Here is a 20,520-nt window from a genome sequence, read left to right as displayed (position 1 = left end):
AATGCATGTGAAAGAGGAGAAAAAAGCTCTTCAAGAGAAAATTTCCCAGAGTGGGGTGGAGCCGCCACTATTGGTGCTACCAAAGGTTTTTAATCAAACCTGCAGATAAAACCATTTCTACCCTCAGCATTTCAGCTTAGATCCACCAGAGTAAATAAACTAAACAGTAAATAAATAAATAAATGAACTAAGTAAATAAACTATTATCAGAGTAGTTCATTCATATTAATATTCATTTTAGTTTTGAATAATTTTTGTTGAAGATTCACATGCTGCTTCCCGAGTGGAAAGAGATTTTTGGGCAGTGACAAAAAAACCCCAGAGGATTTTTCCCGGAGGCAGAGCAGCCCCAGCAAGGGGAAAGCAGAGCAGAACTCACAGTTGATCTCTGACGCTGTCCTCTCGGCACGCACGTTCCTGTTGGTGGAGCGGATGGTGTGCCGGATGACAGAGTGGGGCTGCGGGGATGGAGGGGGCACAGGTGAGGGAAATCCAACAACAACACGAGCAGCTGCTGCTTCAGCTCCAGTTTGAGACCCCCAAAGCAAAGCAGGCCAGTTAAAGTGCCAGTTTTAACAAAAGGCAGGGAATAAAATGATGTTCTCACCTCAAAATCGTCATCGTCCACCTCGCCGTAGTGCGTGTGGTGCTCGGGGTTGTTCACTTTGTCCAACAGCTCCACTGCCAAGGACCTGGAGAGACCAGGCTGCCCCACAAAGCTGTGCTGTAGCCACAGCAAAGAACACAAAAAAAGGAAGTTTTAACATGCAATTAATAGAGAATTTTTGGTAATAAACATTTAGTAGAGTCGTGTCACAGACAACTTTTAGGAAAAATCCTTTCCTTAGGGTTTGTCCTCCTGAGAAGCTGAGAGGCCTCAGGAACAAAATGTGAACATTGATTGTCTGCTGCTATAAAATGCAACAAGCAGATCTCTGATCAATCTCATGTGGTTGTTTCTAATTAATGGCCAATCACAGTCAGCTGGCTCGGACTCTGTCCGAGACACAAAACTTAATTATTCATTCCTTCTTTTTCTATTCTTAGCCAGCCTTCTGATGAAATCCTGTCTATTCTTTTAGCATACTTTTAATACAATATATTTCACAAAATAATAAATCAAACCTCCTGAAACATGGAGTCAGATCCTCGTCTCTTCCCTCATCCTCAGAGTCACAGAGTTACTGATTTTTTTTGTGCTTTCACTGTTATTTTAGTGACTCCTCAATGCTGGATTTTCTAACAACATCAATGTGCAAACGCCACACTCTGGGGCACTTGCAAATTAAACTTGAGTCAAACAAATAATTACACTTGAACTTCCTTTTTTTACAGCAGTAGTTCAGAGCTTGGGAAAGCACAGATACATCAAGAGATGCTGAAATTTTTGGGAATCAGGAAAGTTCAACTTCTGCACAGCTCCAAGGCTGAGGCAGGAGGGCTAAGGTTGAGAACATGAAGCCAATTTCTGTAACTGGCCAAAAATTGTATAAAACTGTGCAAAAATACTGCACAAAATCCACTTGCTAACACTTGACCAACGTGTTTTTCCTTCAGATTTCACCACCTGAGTTACAAGGTTTAAAAAATTGGTTTCCCTTTGGTTTCCTCCTGATCTGTTCCTCATTTTGAAGCTAAAGATCCCTTGCTGAGGTCACCAGAGGTCCCAAGCCACTTACAGAGAGAAGTCTGTCTGCTGTTGGTCTCTTCTTTGGATTTTTTGTAAGTGCTATTTTGACAAAATTATGGAATGTTGCTGACCTTAAAGAAAAAGAGGGTTGATGTTGAATTTTTCAAGGTAATATTGATTTTAAGACAGTTGCTAAGCAGATTACAAGAGGGTGTGATAAAGCAGAATATTGTACAGGTATCTCACCTCAGGTTTGAATAATTACATTCCCAACTTAACAAAATAAGGAAAAAATCCATTTGATTCATGAAACTTGCATGGAAAACATTTTGGTACAGAAAACAAACCAAGAATAGCACCAGGAATTTCTCCCAGGGTAAAGAAACCAGGAAGGGATTAAACCATTCCCTGTCCCAACAACAGGAGGAAGGTCCCCATGACAGGAATTAAGGGGAAAGGATAAAAATTTTTCCTCTAGAAAATAAAAAGCACCAAAGAAGGGTCTCTTCTTCAAAAATAACAAATATGTTTGCCTTTTATCTATAAAATCTTAGAATAGTTTGGGCTGGATCTTAAGGATCATGAAATTCCAATAAAATATGGATCAAAGGAAGGAGCTCCACCTACCATTTTGCTTTTTCCTTTAGCTTTGGTGGCTGAAAATTACTTTTTGACATTAAAAACAGAGCCCTAAAGGGAAAGAAAGAATAATGATATGAGGTGATAAAAATATAATTAATTTCATTCTAAAATCAAAATACTTTAACATTTTATGGTGAGAATGATATTGATGGATTGGAGTTTGCACTGGCTTAAAGGAGAGATACAGGGAATCTGTTGATTTTCTCTTGAAATAAAATATTTTTAGTGCCATATATTTATATTAATTTTTATATATTTAAATATAAATATATATAAATATATATTTATATTTATATATAAAATATATATATAATAGTATTATAGTATTAAAATACTATTGCATTTGTATTTTAATTTCTCTGATATACATGGGAAAATTATATATTTATATGAAATATATTATAGATATATAAAATAGATATATGAATAAAAACCATGTATATATGGTTATATATATAACCATGTGGTTTTTATACATATATATAAAATATATTATATATATATAAAAATAGTATGATAGTATTAAAATACTATTGCATTTGTATTTTAATTTCTCTAATATACATGGGAAAATTATATATTTATATGAAATATATTACAGATATATAAAATAGATATATGTATAAAAACCATATATATATGGTTATATATATATAAACATGTGGTTTTTATACATATATATAAAACATATTTTATATATACAAAAATAGTATTATAGTATTAAAATACTATTGCATTTGTATTTTAATTTCTCTAATATACATGGGAAAATTATATATTGATATGAAATATATTATAGATATATAAAATAGATATATGTATAAAAACCATATATATATGGTTATATATATATAACCATGTGGTTTTATACATATATATAAAATATATTTTATATATATAAAAATAGTATTACAGTATTAAAATACTATTGCATTTGTATTTTAATTTCTCTAATATACATAGGAAAATTTTATATTTATATGAAATATAGATATATAAAATAGATATATGTATAAAAACCATATATAGGGTTATATATATATAACCATGTGGTTTTTATACATATATATAAAATATATAAAATATATATATAATAGTATTATAGTATTAAAATACTATTGCATTTGTATTTTACTTTCTCTAATCTACATAGCAAAATTATATATTTATATGAAATATATTATAGATATATAAAATAGATATATGTATAAAAACCATATATATATGGTTATATATATAACCATGTGGTTTTTATACATATATATAAAATATATTATGTATATATATAATAGTATTATAGTATTAAAATATTACTGCATTTGTATTTTAATTTCTCTAATATACATAGGAAAATTATATATTGATATGAAATATATTATAGATATATAAAATAGATATATGTATAAAAACCATATATATTTGGTTATATATATATAAGCATGTGGTTTTTATACATATATAAAATATATTTTATATATATATAAAAATAGTATTATAGTATTAAAATACTATTGCATTTGTATTTTAATTTCTCTAATATACATAGGAATATTATATATTTATATGAAATATATTATAGATATATAAAATAGATATATGTATAAAAATCATATATATATGGTTATATATATAACCATGTGGTTTTTATATATAAAATATACTTTATATGTATTTATATTTATTTATATATAAAATATATATATAAAAATAGTATCATAGTATTAAAATACTATTGCATTTGTATTTTAATTTCTCTAATATACATAGGAAAATTATATTTATATAAAATATATTATAGATATATAAAATAGATATATGTATAAAAACCATATATATATGGTTATATATATATAACCATGTGTTTTTATACATATATATAAAATATATTTTATATCTATATAAAAATAGTATTATAGTATTAAAATACTATTGCATTTGTATTTTAATTTCTTTAATATACATAGGAAAAGTATATATTTATATGAAATATATTATAGATATATAAAATAGATATATGTATAAAAACCATATATATATGGTTATATACATATGATTATATATATATAACCATGTGGTTTTTATACATATATATAAAATATATTTTTATATATATTTATTTTTATTTTTATATATTTAAATATAAATATATATAAATACATATTTATATTTATATATAAAAATATATTTATAATAGTATTATAGTATTAAAATACTATTGCATTTGTATTTTAATTTCTCTAATATACATAGGAAAATTATATATTTATATGAAATATATTATAGATATATGTATAAAAAACACATATATGGTTATATATATATAACCATGTGGTTTTTATATATAAAATATATTTTTATATATATTTATATTTATTTATATATATTTAAATATAATTATATATATAAATATATATTTATATATATAAAATATATATAATAGTATTATAGTATTAAAATACTATTGCATTTGTATTTTAATTTCTCTAATATACATAGGAAAATTATATACTTATATGAAATATATTATAGATATATGTATAAAAACCATATATATGGTTATATATATATAACCATGTGGTTTTTATACATATATATAAAATATATTTTATATATATAAAAATAGTATTATAGTATTAAAATACTATTGCATTTGTATTTTAATTTCTCTAATATACATAGGAAAATTATATATTTATATGAAATATAGATATATAAAATAGATATATGTATAAAAACCATATATATATGGTTATATATATAACCATGTGGTTTTTATACATATATAAAAATATATTTTATATATATATAAAAATAGTATTATAGTATTAAAATACTATTGCATTTGTATTTTAATTTCTCTAATATACATGGGAAAATTATATATTGATATAAAATATATTATAGATATATAAAATAGATATATGCATAAAAACCATATATATATGGTTATATACATATGGTTATATATATATAACCATGTGGTTTTTATACATATATATAAAATATATTTTTATATATATTTATATTTATTTTTATATATTTAAATATAAATATAAAAATATATATATTTATATATAAAATATATATATAATAGTATTATAGTATTAAAATACTATTGCATTTGTATTTTAATTTCTCTAATATACATAGGAAAATTATATATTTATATGAAATATATTATAGATATATGTATAAAAACCATATATATGGTTATATATATATAACCATGTGGTTTTTATACATATATATAAAATATATTTTATATCTATATAAAAATAGTATTATAGTATTAAAATACTATTGCATTTGTATTTTAATTTCTCTAATATACATAGGAAAATTATATATTTATATGAAATATATTATAGATATATAAAATAGATATATGTATAAAAACCATATATATATGGTTATATACATATGGTTATATATATATAACCATGTGGTTTTTATATATAAAATATATTTAATATATATTTATATATATTTATATATAAATATAAATATATATAAATACATATTTATATTTATATATAAAGTATATATATAATTGTATTATGGTATTAAAATATTATTGCATTTGTATTTTAATTTCCCTAGTAAAGAACCATTATTCCTACTCCCATATCTTTACCTGAGAGCCCTTAATTTCAAAATTACAATAATTCAGAAGGAGGGGGGTTACATTTCCCATTTCAAGGGAGCCTCCTGCCTTCCTCAGCAGACACCTGGCTTTCCAAACCCAGACCCATCAAAAATGCAAGATTTCAGCAGATGGATGCCTTAAAGACAGGCATGGAAACACTGAAGGGATCTCAGTGTGTTTCCCCTCAGGGCAGGGCACCAACCTCATGGGGCACCAACCTCATGGGGCACCAACCTCATGGGGCACCAACCAACCTCATGGGGTACCAACCTCATGGGGTACCAACCTCATGGGGCACCAACCTCACGGGGTACCAACCAACCTCATGGGGTACCAACCTCATGGGGTACCAACCAACCTCATGGGGCACCAACCAACCTCATGGGGCACCAACCTCACGGGGCACCAACCTCATGGGGCACCAACCTCATGGGGCACCAACCAACCTCATGGGGTGCCAACCTCATGGGGCACCAACCTCATGGGGCACCAAACTCATGGGGTGCCAACCTCATGGGGCACCAACCTCATGGGGCACCAAACTCATGGGGTGCCAACCTCATGGGGCACCAACCTCATGGGGCACCAAACTCATGGGGTGCCAACCTCATGGGGTGCCAACCTCATGGGGCACCAACCTCATGGGGCACCAAACTCATGGGGTGCCAACCTCATGGGGCACCGACCTCATGGGGCACCAACCTCATGGGGCACCAAACTCATGGGGTGCCAACCTCATGGGGCACCAACCTCATGGGGCACCAAACTCATGGGGCACCAACCAACCTCATGGGGTACCAACCTCATGGGGCACCAACCTCATGGGGCACCAACCTCATGGGGCACCGACCTCATGGGGTACCAACCTCATGGGGTACCAACCAACATCATGGGGTACCAACCTCATGGGGCACCAACCTCATGGGGTACCAACCAACCTCATGGGGCACCAACCTCATGGGGCACCAACCTCATGGGGTACCAACCAACCTCATGGGGTACCAACCTCATGGGGTACCAACCTCATGGGGCACCAACCAACCTCATGGGGCGCCAACCTCATGGGGTACCAACCTCATGGGGCACCAACCAACCTCATGGGGCACCAAACTCATGGGGCACCAACCAACCTCATGGGGTGCCAACCTCATGGGGCGCCAACCTCATGGGGCACCAACCTCATGGGGCGCCAACCTCATGGGGCACCAACCTCATGGGGCACCAACCTCATGGGGCGCCAACCTCATGGGGCACCAACCTCATGGGGTGCCAACCTCATGGGGCGCCAACCTCATGGGGCACCAACCTCATGGGGTACCAACCTCACGGGGTACCAACCTCATGGGGCACCAACCTCATGGGGTACCAACCAACCTCATGGGGTACCAACCTCATGGGGTACCAACCTCATGGGGCACCAACCAACCTCATGGGGTACCAACCTCACGGGGTACCAACCTCATGGGGCACCAACCTCATGGGGCACCAACCAACCTCATGGGGTACCAACCTCATGGGGCACCAACCTCATGGGGCGCCAACCTCATGGGGTACCAACCTCATGGGGCACCAACCTCATGAGGTACCAACCTCATGGGGCACCAACCTCATGGGGCACCAACCTCATGGGGTACCAACCTCATGGGGCACCAACCTCATGGGGTACCAACCTCATGGGGCACCAACCTCATGGGGCACCAACCTCATGGGGTACCAACCTCATGGGGTGCAGGTCGAACATGGGCGGCTGCAGCTCTGCCAGCTCGATGGCAGTGATGCCCACGGCCCAGATGTCGCACAGCTGGTTGTACCCCCCGTTCTTCTCCACCGCCGCCACCTCGGGCGCCATCCTGCAAAAGCAACACCTCCCTCAGAGCAGAACTACACCCTGGGCATGTACATTCAAAATATCCACTAAATATCAAACATTAATAAACATTTAATTTAATTTAATAAAATATTAATTAAATTAAATAAAATTCGCAGAATCACTGGGTTGCAAGAGCCCTTCAAGATCAATGAGTCCAACCCAGCCCCAACACCCCAACTCAGCCCTGGCACACCCAGGCTTTGTTAAACACACCCAGGGATGGGCACTGCACCACCTCCCTGGGCAGAACATTCCAGAACTTTGTCACCCTTTCTGTAAAAATCTTTTCCTGATATCCAACCCGTATTTCCACATATATACGTATAAATTAAAAAAAAAAAAAATTACACATATTTTTACATGTAATTACTGGATGTCTGTGACAGTGATTTATAATTTAAAATATCTCATATTCCCCCCCCCCCCCCCAAGAAAGAAAAAAGGGGGGTGGGGTAAAATGAACAGAAGGAATATGTCTAACGGGGTAAGTTAAAGATTTGATGTTTAGATTGGGTTTAAATAAATATTAATTAAAATAATATCAAGTTAATATTAATTATATTCATATATAATAATGCACAATATGCAGTATATACTATAATGGATGGTATATTAATATATACTATTAATTCATAGTAATATTACTTAATATTAATTATTATTGATATTTATTTAAATTAATACTTTTAAAGTTTTTTATTAACATATACATAAAATATTACACACTAATTTATACCTATACACCTGTATTTTATAATACTATAAATATACTATTTATATATAGTATATATATATACTATATACTATAAACATACTATTTATAATACTATAATATTCTATTTATAACCTATACACCTGTACATTTTTATGTCTAATGGAGTAAATTAAGGATTTTATGTTCACATTGGGTTTTGATCACTACAGAAATACTTTTAAAGCTTTTATTAATGTGTACATAAATCATTACACATTAATGATTCATATGTATATGAATCATATGTAAATCATAATTTAAGCTATACACTCATGATGATTCAATTTGTCTCAGTATTATTCTAAAAAGTATGTATTTCAGAGGTTTGGATTTGTTGGGTATTTTTTTCCTAAAGCTCTGGAAATATCTTGGATCTAAGGACAATTTAAGCTATACAATTATAATGATTTAATTTGTTTCAATGCTATTCTACAAAGTTTGCATTTCAGGGGTTTGGGTTTGGTTTTTTTTCCTAAAGTTCTGGAAATATCTTGGATCTAAGGACAATTTTAATGTAGCTTTTCCACAGTGGGTATAATCTTTTGAAATATCTGAACACAAAATCAATGTGCTGAATACAACATCATAAAAACAAACAAAAATACAGCAAAAATGTCACAATAAAGAGCAAGGTGGGGACACAAATACTCCAAAGCTCCTTATGGATTTCTAGAAGCATCTTAGGAGGGGGATGCAATTGGATCACCTCTGGACACATTATTTGCATATGATTATTTGCATATGATTATTTGCATATTAAATGCTGCCTTGTGCAGACATTAATCAGTATAATTAAAAGATAGTCAGGAAATCTGCCTTCCTTTCTGCACATAAATCACTTTTCACCGTTGTTTTTTAGTCGCTAAAAATGTAAGGCTGAGAAACTAAATAACCACTGGTATCCCCCAAAAAGGGAGAATAATCTGCAAAAATAAATGTGGCAGAAACAACAACCCTGCTTCAAATTCAAGCAGCTTTTGTTACAGCAACAAATCAGTGCTTCCCAGATTTTTACCCTGTGGGCATTTTACTTGGAAGAAAGGGAATTTATTCAATTTCTACAGACGTGTGTGTGTGTGTTTGAGGATTTTTTGGCATAAATACAGCTCAGCTTTGCAGCACAGCAAGCAAAGTGGTTTCTTACCAGTAAGGGGTGCCAATAAAGGATTTCCTCTTTGCAATAGTGGCTGTTATTTTTGCTGCTACCCCAAAGTCAGCTGGAAAATAAAATCAAACCATCAGAGCCTCAGAAATCACAGCTGAAGACCCCAATCTTACAGTGTGACAAGAAAGAATAATCATGTGCCTCATGCAAATTAAAAATTCATTAGGGAAACAGCTGAAGATCGATAATAGGATCATTAATGTCTTCAAAGACAGGACTTGAAAGTTTTCTTTCTACACACAGTTCCTCTCTTAGATCATTTTTTCCACCTCACAATACATCCACCAGAATTTTTGGATATTCAATTTAAGAGGAAAAACAGCATCATGCCTTGGAAAAGGCACTTTTGGTGTGTTATTTATGGAGGAACTGCTGGGGCAGCTGCTCCCTGCCCTGGACACTCTGTCTAGGGGCCAGTTATCCCTTGTCCCCAGAAACCCCAAACATCAGGGGGTCCTGCAGAGCCAAAAACATTGAAATCCATTTGATCTGGATTGATTGGTGGCATGAAAGCTGGAGGATAACCTGGGGAAATGCAAGCAGGCAAAAGGAGGTGCCCCTGTGCGTGCCAAGGTTGAACAGGGACTGCAAGCTCCTCTCAGTGTTGGGGTTTTAATAATTTTTTCAGGTTTTACTCCATTTTTTCAGGTTTTACTCAAATTTTCCCTTTTTAAAAGCTCTTCTTTCCCAGCATTCCTGCTTCCAAAGCTCTCCTTTGCCAGCACAGCATTCCTGCTTCCCCACAGGGGGCTGGAGGTTGAATTACGGCACAGCTGCCCTGAATCCAGGGATGGTGACACCCATGGGATGGTGGTGGCATCCATGGCATGGTGGCATCCATGGTAGGGATGGTGACACCGATGGGATGGTGGCATCCATGGGATGATGACATCCATGGGATGGTGACATCCATGGCATGGTGGCATCCATGGGATGGTGACACCCGTGGCAAGGATGGTGGCATCCATGGGATGGTGACATCTATGGGATGGTGGCATTCATGGGACGGTGACACCCGTGGGATGGTGGCATCCATGGGATGGTGACATCTCATGGTAGGGATGGTGGCATCCATAGGATGGTGGCATCTATGGGATCGTGACACCCATGGAATGGTGGCATCCATGGGATGGTGACATCTATGGGATGGTGACATCCATGGCATGCTGGCATCCATAGCATGGTGACACCCCATGGTAGGGATGGTGACACCCATGGGATGGTGGCATCTATGGGATGGTGACACCCATGGGATGGTGGCATCCATGGCATGGTGACATCCATGGGATGGTGACACCCATGGGATGGTGGCACCCATGGGATGGTGACATCTATGGGATGGTGGCATCCACGGGATGGTGACACCCATGGGATGGTGGCACCCATGGGATGGTGACACCCCATGGTAGGGATGGTGGCATCCATGGGATGGTGACACCCATGGGATGGTGGCATCTATGGGATGGTGGCATCCATGGGATGGTGACACCCATGGGATGGTGGCATCCATAGGATGGTGACACCCATGGGATGGTGGCATCTATGGGATGGTGGCATCTATGGGATGGTGACATCCATGGCAGCTTCTCCCTGCAGACCTGGGAGTTTCCCTCTCCACCTCTGTGGAACTGCCCAGCACCACACTCAGAGCCAGGAGCAGACCCCACTTTTGCAGAGGCTGCCCCGAACAGGGGATCCTGAAAGGCTCTGAGGGATAAAAGGTGACATGCAGGCAATGCCAGCCTGGCAAAATCCAGGAAAATCTGGGATTTTAAAGGCTCAGTGGTTGAATAATTAAATTATCTACAATTTATTGATAAAATCCAGAATTTCTCATCTCCTTGGTGCTCCTTCCAGCACCATCTATTGCCCCAAATAATCATGGAATCATTTATTTTGGAAAAACCCTTTAAATGGTGGAGCCCAGCCCTTCCCCAGCACTGCCCATGTCCCCAGGTGCCACCTCCATAAATGACATTAAATCAAATCCATATCACAGAACTCAGGCAACTCACCCAATTTTACATCTCCGTGGTCTGTTAGGAGAATGTTTGCACCCTAAAAAAAATTAATTCAGAATCTTTATCAGAATATTTTCCCTGCATTTGGAGCTGTAAGATAAATTTCTCAGGGTTCCAAGTTACCTTTATATCTCTGTGCATTTTGCCCTTCATGTGTAAATAAGCAAGACCCTGGAAATAAAAGACACAATGAATTATTCTGCCATTTGTTAACATCCCACAAAGCCAGTTCTGTTTAAAAAATTTAATTTTCTCAATCTGTTTGATTTGGAAATGGAGACATTTGAGATTTGCAGATAAGGGATGCTTCATCTTGTATTTCTTTGCTATCAGCAAAGGAATGAAAGAGAATTTTATTTATCTGGCTGCTCTATTTTACCCCCCCTCATCATTAAATTTACCACAGGGCAGACAGGCGGTTCAAAATTTAAGCAAATATTTGCAGTATATCCCACTAGAATTTCTTGGTAATTTTTATTTATTTATATTACGGAAAAAGAACAGGTTACCCCTGGTTAATTGGTGTCTGCTTGATTCCCAACAGAAATTACACCAATTTTCTGCACCTGCTTTATTTCCAAGGAATAAACACTTTATTGTGCACCTGCACAAGTACAGTACCTGCAGAGTTTCTCTGCACACATAAGCGATTTGCAGCTCTGACAGAGGTCCTGTTACTGGAAATAAAGATTCAAAAATTAACTTTACACACAGAGCACATCAATAACAACACTGCGAAGCGGCCAAAGAGTGGTTTGGCCATGCCAAAGTTAAAGGCTGGTTTTCCATCATCTGCATTGTGCACTGAGCTGAAAAGAGGGGTTTGTTTGCTTGTTTTACAGAAAGGCTTTCTGTAAAAAAAAACCCCAAACAGAAAACAATACCCACAGTGAGAAGAAAACCTGCTTTCACTGCATCTAATGATTATTTTATGAGTGATTTTGTAGCACTCTGCTGTTATCAGGAAACTAAAAGTGACACCTGCTAATATTTTAATATTAGAAATTGGAATGTTTCATATCAGGGACTTGGAATTGTTTCAAATTGTTTTAATTCTTTTAAAATTGTTTTTAATTGTTTTTTTTTTTTTGTACTAAACAGCTGAAAAATAAAGCAGAAAGAGCTCAGGCATCCCAAAACTCAGTGTTATCATTTAAAGGCACAGCAAGTCCCCAACTGTTTTTCCAACAACTCCAATAAATTATTCTACAGCATCAACAACTCCAGATGAAACTTCAGGAAGGAAAATAATACAGAAGTGAGATGGTATTTCACTGGGGGAGGAATAAAAGTCATTTTTCCCCTTTAAAGCTCAAATTTGGAGATTTCCCAATGAAAACTCCTTCCTCACCCCATGCACAGCATCCATATCCAACTGTTCTGCCATTAAATGTCAAATACTAAATGTCAAATATTAAATGTCAAATATTATGTCAATATTAAAAATATGAAAAATGCTGCTCACCATATCTGGAAAGTGCTCTCAAAATCTACTGACTGTAGCCAAAAACCACTTTCTGCCCCCCAAAAAACCCCCACTTCCAGTGCCAACTGTTCCCTGTAAGTTTATTATTTATTTCTCTTTTTGCAGAAAGCTTCCCAAAGTAAAAAAATTCAAAATAATTGGGTGAGTACCGTGGTAGATGTCCTGGAGGGAGCCCCCACCACAGTATTCCATGCATATCCACAGCTTCTCACGGCTGCAAAGCAAAATTCCAACACAGGCATCAGAAGCTGACTGATCTGGATGCAGAACTTCATAATTTAAATTATTTTCTATTATTCTTTACCACTCTCTGTTAAAAACACACATTCTGATACATGAGCAGCAGTTACACTGTTATTAATCCAAATTCTCCTGTTATGAATATAAATTCTCATGTTATCAATATAAAAATATTGATGTAAAATATAAAAAAATATAATTTTCACCAATCAAAACATAAGTTTTACGCCAAAGTCTCTGAGAAATATTTAAACATTATTAAACATAAAAGGTGGTGCTTTAACTCTACAATAAAACACCTGAGATTTATCAGCAAAATTACATAAAATATCACACTAAACTCAGGGTTTCAATCTTAAATTGAAATTACTTCATTATATCTAAAAAACTCTTCAAAATTCAGAATTAGAAATTAGAAATTTAGTTCCAACTGAGTCCATTTGGGCTGCAGGGATTATTTAAATTATTTAAATCCAAGAAAAAGATGAAGTCTCACAGAAAAAAGACCAAGCAGGCAAAGTGCAGATTTACATTCCCACAGAGCCAATTGATAAATGGCAGAGTTGTACAGAAATGGAGACTATTCCCTGATTTCCTGTACGATATTTAATGTAGAAATATAAATTTATAGAATTTATTGTACAATATTTAATATTTTCCTGTATAATATTTAATGAAAGGTGCAGGGAGCTGGTTCTGCCTCTGTTACACCACAACTGTGAGAAATGTTATTTCCAGCAGCTCAGATTTTTAACTCCCCAGCCATGGTTTCATAGCCCAGACAACTATAATTAAATAAAATATCCAAAGGCAATTCTGCTCTACAGAAATAATGAGCTGCTCTTATATTAGAACTGATAAATGTGTGAGTAGGACTGGATATGTTGCAAGAGTCTCCAAGGGAAATGTTTCTTTCTGTTCCTAGTGATAAAAATATTCCAGCCTTTTGGCCAGCAGAGAAAACAAAATATTAGTCACTTTTGGTTTTTAAAGCCAATTGGGTTGGCTTTAAAAAAAAAAACAACAAAAAACCAAGGGCAATTCAACCTCTGGAGGAAGATTTAATGAGGATACAGGACTAAAGCAGAGTGGGATTGTTTTAGGAGAGAACCAGCAGGAATATTGAAATAAAAACCGGGATTTACCTGAGATAACTCCCAAAATAGGCGACTATGTTGCAATGTTTGCATTCCTTAACCATATATATCTCCTGCTGGATCAGGGAGAAGTCATCTCCTGAAAAACAGGAAGCAGCCAGGGTTACACGAGGAACGTTCCGAGCGCTCAGGAGGGATGCACAGAATTTGGGGAACATTCCCAGGGTCGGGATCGGGATCCCAGCCCTTCCTCCCAGCTGGATTCCCCGTGCCCAGCTCTGCTCAGGGGCTGGCTTTGGATTCTTTTTCCCACCTCTGTCAAGGTCAGCACTGAAGGAGATGATGGGTGAGGTTCAGGCTCAATGTTTATCAGTTCATATCTCTGTCACAGTCCCACAGACCCTGAGTTCTGCAGCACTTCAACAAACTAAAAATGGAGCCCCAGCTCTCTCTACAAGGCCTTTTAAGGATAAACTGTCCAATTAAGAAATGACACCTCAATTATTTTCACTTTTAACCCAATAACCATCACCCATGGCTGCAATGGGGACTTTTTTAATCCAATTACACAAAACCACCCAAACCCACGGAGATGGTGAAGAAGAAGGAGCAGCCTCCACCTATAACCTCCATCTTGCTTTGTATATACTTCTGTATTCTAAACCTTTAAACTCTGAGTTTCCCCCCTGTGATATCACACACTTCTATCCAAACTCCACACCCACAATCCCAGCTCTGTCATTCCATTCTGGAAGCTTCTCCACACCCTCAGGTCAGTGCAGGGTTCTCCTGGGGGTCTGTTCCTTTCAGCACAGAAAGCCCCAAACTCTCAGCATCCAGGGTTCCAACAGGTTTCCATCTGTCCCTGGCGTGTTGCTCCATCTGGAGAGGCCCAGGAAGCACCAGGAGATGGAAAAGTGGTGATGGAAAGCCCAGGGAGGAGCAAAGCTGGAGGTGAGTTAATGGAGATGGGAGCTGGGGAGCAGAGTTATTGGGTTAAAAGTGAAAATAATTCAGGTATCATTTCCTAATTAGACAGTTTATCCTTAAAAGGCCTCGTAGAGAGAGACCGTGTTCTACTAACAAGCTACAAAATGGCCGCCTCTCTCTCTCTCTCTCTCTCTCTCTCTCTCTCTCTCTCTCTGTCTCTTTACAAGGCCTTGTAAGGATAAACTGTCCCATTAAGAAATGACACCTCAATTATTTTCACTTTTAACCCAATAACCAACCACCCATGGCTGCAATGGGGACTTTTTATCCAATTACACAAAACCACCCAGACCCACGGAGAAGAAGGTGAAGAAGAAGGAGCAGCCTCACCCTCAAACCTCCATCTTGTTTTATGTATATTCCTGTATTCTAAACCCCAAACTCTGGGTTTCCCACCCTGTGATATCACACACTTCTGTTCAAACCCCACACCCACAATCCCAGCTCTGCCATTCCATTCTGGAAGCTTCTCCAGGCTTCAGGTCAGTGCAGGGTTCTCTTGGACAGCACAGAAAGTCTGAAATTCTCAGCATCCAGAGCTCCAGCAGTGAGGCACAGATATTTCCTGAAGACCAAGAGAGCAGGGCTTGCACAGATATTTTCTGAAGACCAAGAGAGCAGGGCTTGCACAGATATTTCTGAAGACCAAGAGAGCAGGGCTTGCACAGATATTTTCTGAAGGCCAAGAGAGCAGGACTTGCACAGATATTTATTGAAGACCAAGAGAGCAGGGCTTGCACAGATATTTCCTGAAGACCAAGAGAGCAGGGCTTGCACAGATATTTCTGAAGGCCAAGAGAGCAGGACTTGCACAGATATTTCTGAAGACCAAGAGAGCAGGGCTTGCACAGATATTTTCTGAAGACCAAGAGAGCAGGACTTGCACAGATATTTCCTGAAGACCAAGAGATCAGGACTTGCACAGATATTTATTGAAGACCAAGAAAGCAGGGCTTGCACAGATATTTCCTGAAGGCCAAGAGAGCAGGACTTGCACAGATATTTCCTGAAGGCCAAGAGAGCAGGACTTGCACAGATATTTCCTGAAGGCCAAGAGAGCAGGACTTGCACAGATATTTCCTGAAGGCCAAGAGAGCAGGACTTGCACAGATATTTCCTGAAGGCCAAGAGAGCAGGGCTTGCACAGATATTTCTGAAGGCCAAGAGAGCAGGGCTTGCACAGATATTTCCTGAAGGCCAAGAGAGCAGGGCTTGCACAGATATTTCCTGAAGGCCAAGAGAGCAGGGCTTGCACAGATATTTCTGAAGGCCAAGAGAGCAGGGCTTGCACAGATATTTCTGAGGACCAAGAGAGCAGGGCTTGCACAGATATTTTCGGAAGGCCAAGAGAGCAGGGCTTGCACAGATATTTCCTGAAGACCACGAGATCAGGGCTTGCACAGATATTTTCTGAAGACCACCAGAGCTGCTGGCCTGAGAGTGATCCATGAGTTCAGAGAGCTCCAGGAAAGCAGCACAGGGATCCAGGGATCCAGGGAGTAAATTCAAAATTTCCTTTTCAAGCTTTGTTTCCATCCAGCTGCTCCCAGCACAGGAGTAAGGATGGCTGAACTGCAGGGCCTGGAAGGAGTGGAGCCCACGTTCCCCAGGCTGGTTGTGAGCAATATTTCATTCCCAAGGGACCTGGATGGAGCATATGAGCCTGCACACCCACTCAGCTGACTCAGAGCTCAGGAGGGGCGGTTGGGTGGTTGTGCACATTGGCACATCCTAAATATATATTTTTTTTTTTTGTGGAAAAGGATCTAATAAAACATCCAAAAATCCATTATGAGCAGGGCATGTTCTGCCACTTTAAAATAAAAGGATGCATTTTTATAAATTAAAAAAGCAATAATTTCCGAGATGCAATTTCTGTTTTATTTATACAAATAATAAATCCCCTTGAGAGCATTTCCAAGCAGCGCATGCTCTCCCTAGAATCCTGAACTCCAACCCTGCAGCTCTGCTTTCATTATTTTATATATTATTAACTTTTTTCATCCTGTGACATGGAAGGACAAAGAGGAGTGGCTTTAAGCTGAAAAAAGAGATATTTAGATGGGATATGAGGAAGAAATTCCCAGCAGTGAGGGTGGGCAGGCCCTGGCACAGGTGCCCAGAGCAGCTGTGGCTGCCCCTGATCCCTGGCAGTGCCCAAGGCCAGGCTGGGCAGGGCTGGGAGCAGCCTGGGATAGGGGAAGGGGTGGAATGGGATGAGCTTTAATGTCCCTTGCAACCCAAATTATTCTGGGATGTTTACTTTTGTTTCAAGTTTCCCCAGTAAAATTCTCTCCTATATTAAAGTCAGGGATGTCCAACTCAGCGAACATGAAGAGCTCTCTCCTGCTCCCTTTAATTTAGATGATTTTGACAAGTCCAAGAGGACTCAAGCACTGGTGTAAATTGAATTCTTCATGTGTTTATTTAAGTAGCAGCACAGCTAATATTTTTAATAACCTCTTTTAAAACAGATGTTTATATTTGCTGAGCTGTGAGGCAGCTTCCCTGAGAACAGTGTCACTGGCAAAAGAAGAACCAGTGTGTTATAAAGGAAATTATCACAACCTTTATGTCTCAGGGACTGCCAGGCTTTCATTTCAGAAAATAACTACAAAATACAAAGGAAAAAGGGAACCAACTCCCAGGAATCCACCCCTGACTGATTTAAGTAAATCCTCAAGGGCTTCTTGATGTTGAATTATGTGAAGAAACACTTCACTGGGGCAGGAAAACAGTAGTAGAGAAGTTTCAAATGTCAAGAGGCTTTTTATAAACATCAGTAGTATTTTTTTTAACCAATGAAAAAGAGAAAAAGCAACACAATTTCCATAAAATTAGCACAGATTTCACACCGGGCTTGGTTTAGGGATTCCTTGCAGCTACAGCTTTGCTTGGATTCACACATCCTGCTGATAAATGATCCCTGTGAGTGAAGATTCTTGAATTTAGAGAATCTTGGATTGGCTTGGGTTGGAAGGGAAATTAAATCCCACCCCAGCCCTGCCATGGCAGGGACACCCCCACTGTCCCAGGTGCCCCAAACCCAATGTCCAGCCTGGCCTGGGCACTGCCAGGGATGCAGGGGCAGCCACAGCAAATCTGGCAATTCTATTTTAATTAGAATAATTTTTTAATTCAATTTTCCACCCCAAAATCTAACTTAAATCAACCCTCCCCCAGTTTAAAGCCATCCCCCTGTCCTGTCCTTCCATCCCTTGTTTAAAGCCCCTCTCATTATTTTTATAAGATTCTTTAATTCAAGCTTAAGTCTCATGGATTCATTCCTCCCATTTCTCCAACAAACTTTGTAAAGGAAATTGTTGAATTCCCACAGACAACAACTGGAAAATTTTCAAACTACTCAAGTGTTTTCAGGAAAGTCAGATCTAAACAAGACTGAAAGCAAAATCCTCTCACCCCACACTGAAAAAATTCCATCTTTCTCCACAACCCCTGGTCCATGAGCTCAGAGGATCCAATGCCAAATGCCAGTGGCCTCTTCAGACCGAGGAATCCTTGAAATGTCAGCTGCAGCTTTCAGCACAGCTGAATCCTGACTGCTGGAACCCTGGGAATTGCTGAGAATTCCAGACTTTCTGTGCTGCCAGGCTCTGACCCCCAAGAGAACCCTGCACTGACCTGAGGCAGTGGAGAAGCTTCCAGAATGGAATGACAGAGCTGGGATTGTGGGTGTGGGGTTTGGACAGAAGTGTGTGATATCACAGGGTGGGAAACCGAGAGTTTGGGGTTTAGAATACAGTAATATACATAAAACAAGATGGAGGTTTCAGGGTGAGGCTGCTCCTTCTTCTTCACCTTCTTCTCCGTGGGTTTGGGTGGTTTTGTGTAATTGGATAAAAAAGTCTCCATTGCCAGCACGGGTGGTTGGTTATTGGGTTAAAAGTGAAAATAATTGAGGTGTCATTTCTTAATTGGACAGTTTATCCTTAAAAGGCCTTGTAGAGAGAGTTGGGGCTCCATTTTTAGTTTGTTGGAGTGAAGTGCTGCAGAACTCGGGGTCTGTGAGACTGTGACATTGCCCTGGTTTGCAGGATATGTGTGAATTCTATCCCCATCTGTCAGAGCTGGGCAGTTCTCTGCTGTCCATGGGCAGTTTTTCCTTTCTCTCTGCCCCAGCCAACCCTCCCTCCAGGAGATCTCTGCTGTCCATGGCCACTGAGTGTCCCTGCAGGGCTGATCCAATCCCAGCATCCCATGGGGAGATGCTCCGCCCAGGGGAGGAGCCAAGCATTCCTACCTGGATCCAATCTGAGCCTGGCCCAGCACAGCAGCCTTTGCCCCCTGCATTGCCAGAGGAGCAGCTTTCTGCTGCCCTGCATGGCCAGAGGGAGCCCAGGCCCATCTGCAGCAGCCCTGGAGCTGCAGAGGAAAACTCCCCCCTTGTGCAGGATCCGTGCTGCAGCAGAGCCACAGCTGGCACTGCAGGAGGGCTGAGCCCCCCTGGGATGGGGCTGGGACACCCCCTGACACACAGGGGACAGGGAATGGTCTGACTCTGTCAGTGGTGGTGTTTTCTTTCTTTGTACTATTGCATTTGTATTTTTAATTTCCCTAATAACGATCTGTTATTCCTATTCTGCAGGAGGGCTGAGCCACCATGGGATGGAACTGCTGCCACCACCCTGACCCACAGGGTGTCAGGGCCTGTTCCAACTGCCAGTGGTTTTTTTTTCTGGTTTTTTTTGTACTATTGCATTTGTATTTCTAATTTTCCTAGTAAACAACTGTTATTCCTATCCCCATATCTTTGCCTGAGAACCCCTTAATTTAAAAATCATAATAATTCAGAGACAGGAGGTTTACATTTTCCATTGCAAGAAGGGCTCCTGCTTTTCAAACCTGGCTTTTCAAACCCAGACAAACACAAATAAGAACTAATAAACATCTGAATCCCAACAAGAAATACTGTCTTGTGCATTTAATCCCAATCCTGGCACAAAGAAGCAAAGGCTGCA

General features: G+C 38.3%; 1 protein-coding gene across 1 annotated transcript in view; it reads right to left on the bottom strand.

Annotated features, from left to right (window-relative positions):
• Positions 1 to 20,520, bottom strand: part of MAP4K5 (mitogen-activated protein kinase kinase kinase kinase 5) — a 75,563-nt gene that overhangs the window by 22,846 nt on the left and 32,197 nt on the right. The window contains exons 3-13 of the mRNA XM_074544134.1: positions 14,600 to 14,690; positions 13,364 to 13,428; positions 12,350 to 12,405; positions 11,852 to 11,899; positions 11,723 to 11,765; positions 9,687 to 9,759; positions 7,637 to 7,768; positions 2,258 to 2,320; positions 1,680 to 1,761; positions 608 to 724; positions 380 to 458 (exon numbers count right to left, since the gene is read on the bottom strand). Of these exons, the coding sequence (XP_074400235.1) occupies positions 380 to 458; positions 608 to 724; positions 1,680 to 1,761; positions 2,258 to 2,320; positions 7,637 to 7,768; positions 9,687 to 9,759; positions 11,723 to 11,765; positions 11,852 to 11,899; positions 12,350 to 12,405; positions 13,364 to 13,428; positions 14,600 to 14,690 (849 nt within the window). The remainder of the gene's footprint in view (positions 1 to 379; positions 459 to 607; positions 725 to 1,679; positions 1,762 to 2,257; positions 2,321 to 7,636; positions 7,769 to 9,686; positions 9,760 to 11,722; positions 11,766 to 11,851; positions 11,900 to 12,349; positions 12,406 to 13,363; positions 13,429 to 14,599; positions 14,691 to 20,520) is intronic.

This window comes from Zonotrichia albicollis, chromosome 6 (genome assembly GCF_047830755.1).
Source record: "Zonotrichia albicollis isolate bZonAlb1 chromosome 6, bZonAlb1.hap1, whole genome shotgun sequence".
Taxonomy (NCBI): Eukaryota; Metazoa; Chordata; class Aves; order Passeriformes; family Passerellidae; genus Zonotrichia; species Zonotrichia albicollis.
The sequence above is the reverse complement of the archived record's forward strand: the minus strand, read 5'-3'. Positions and strand labels throughout refer to the sequence as shown.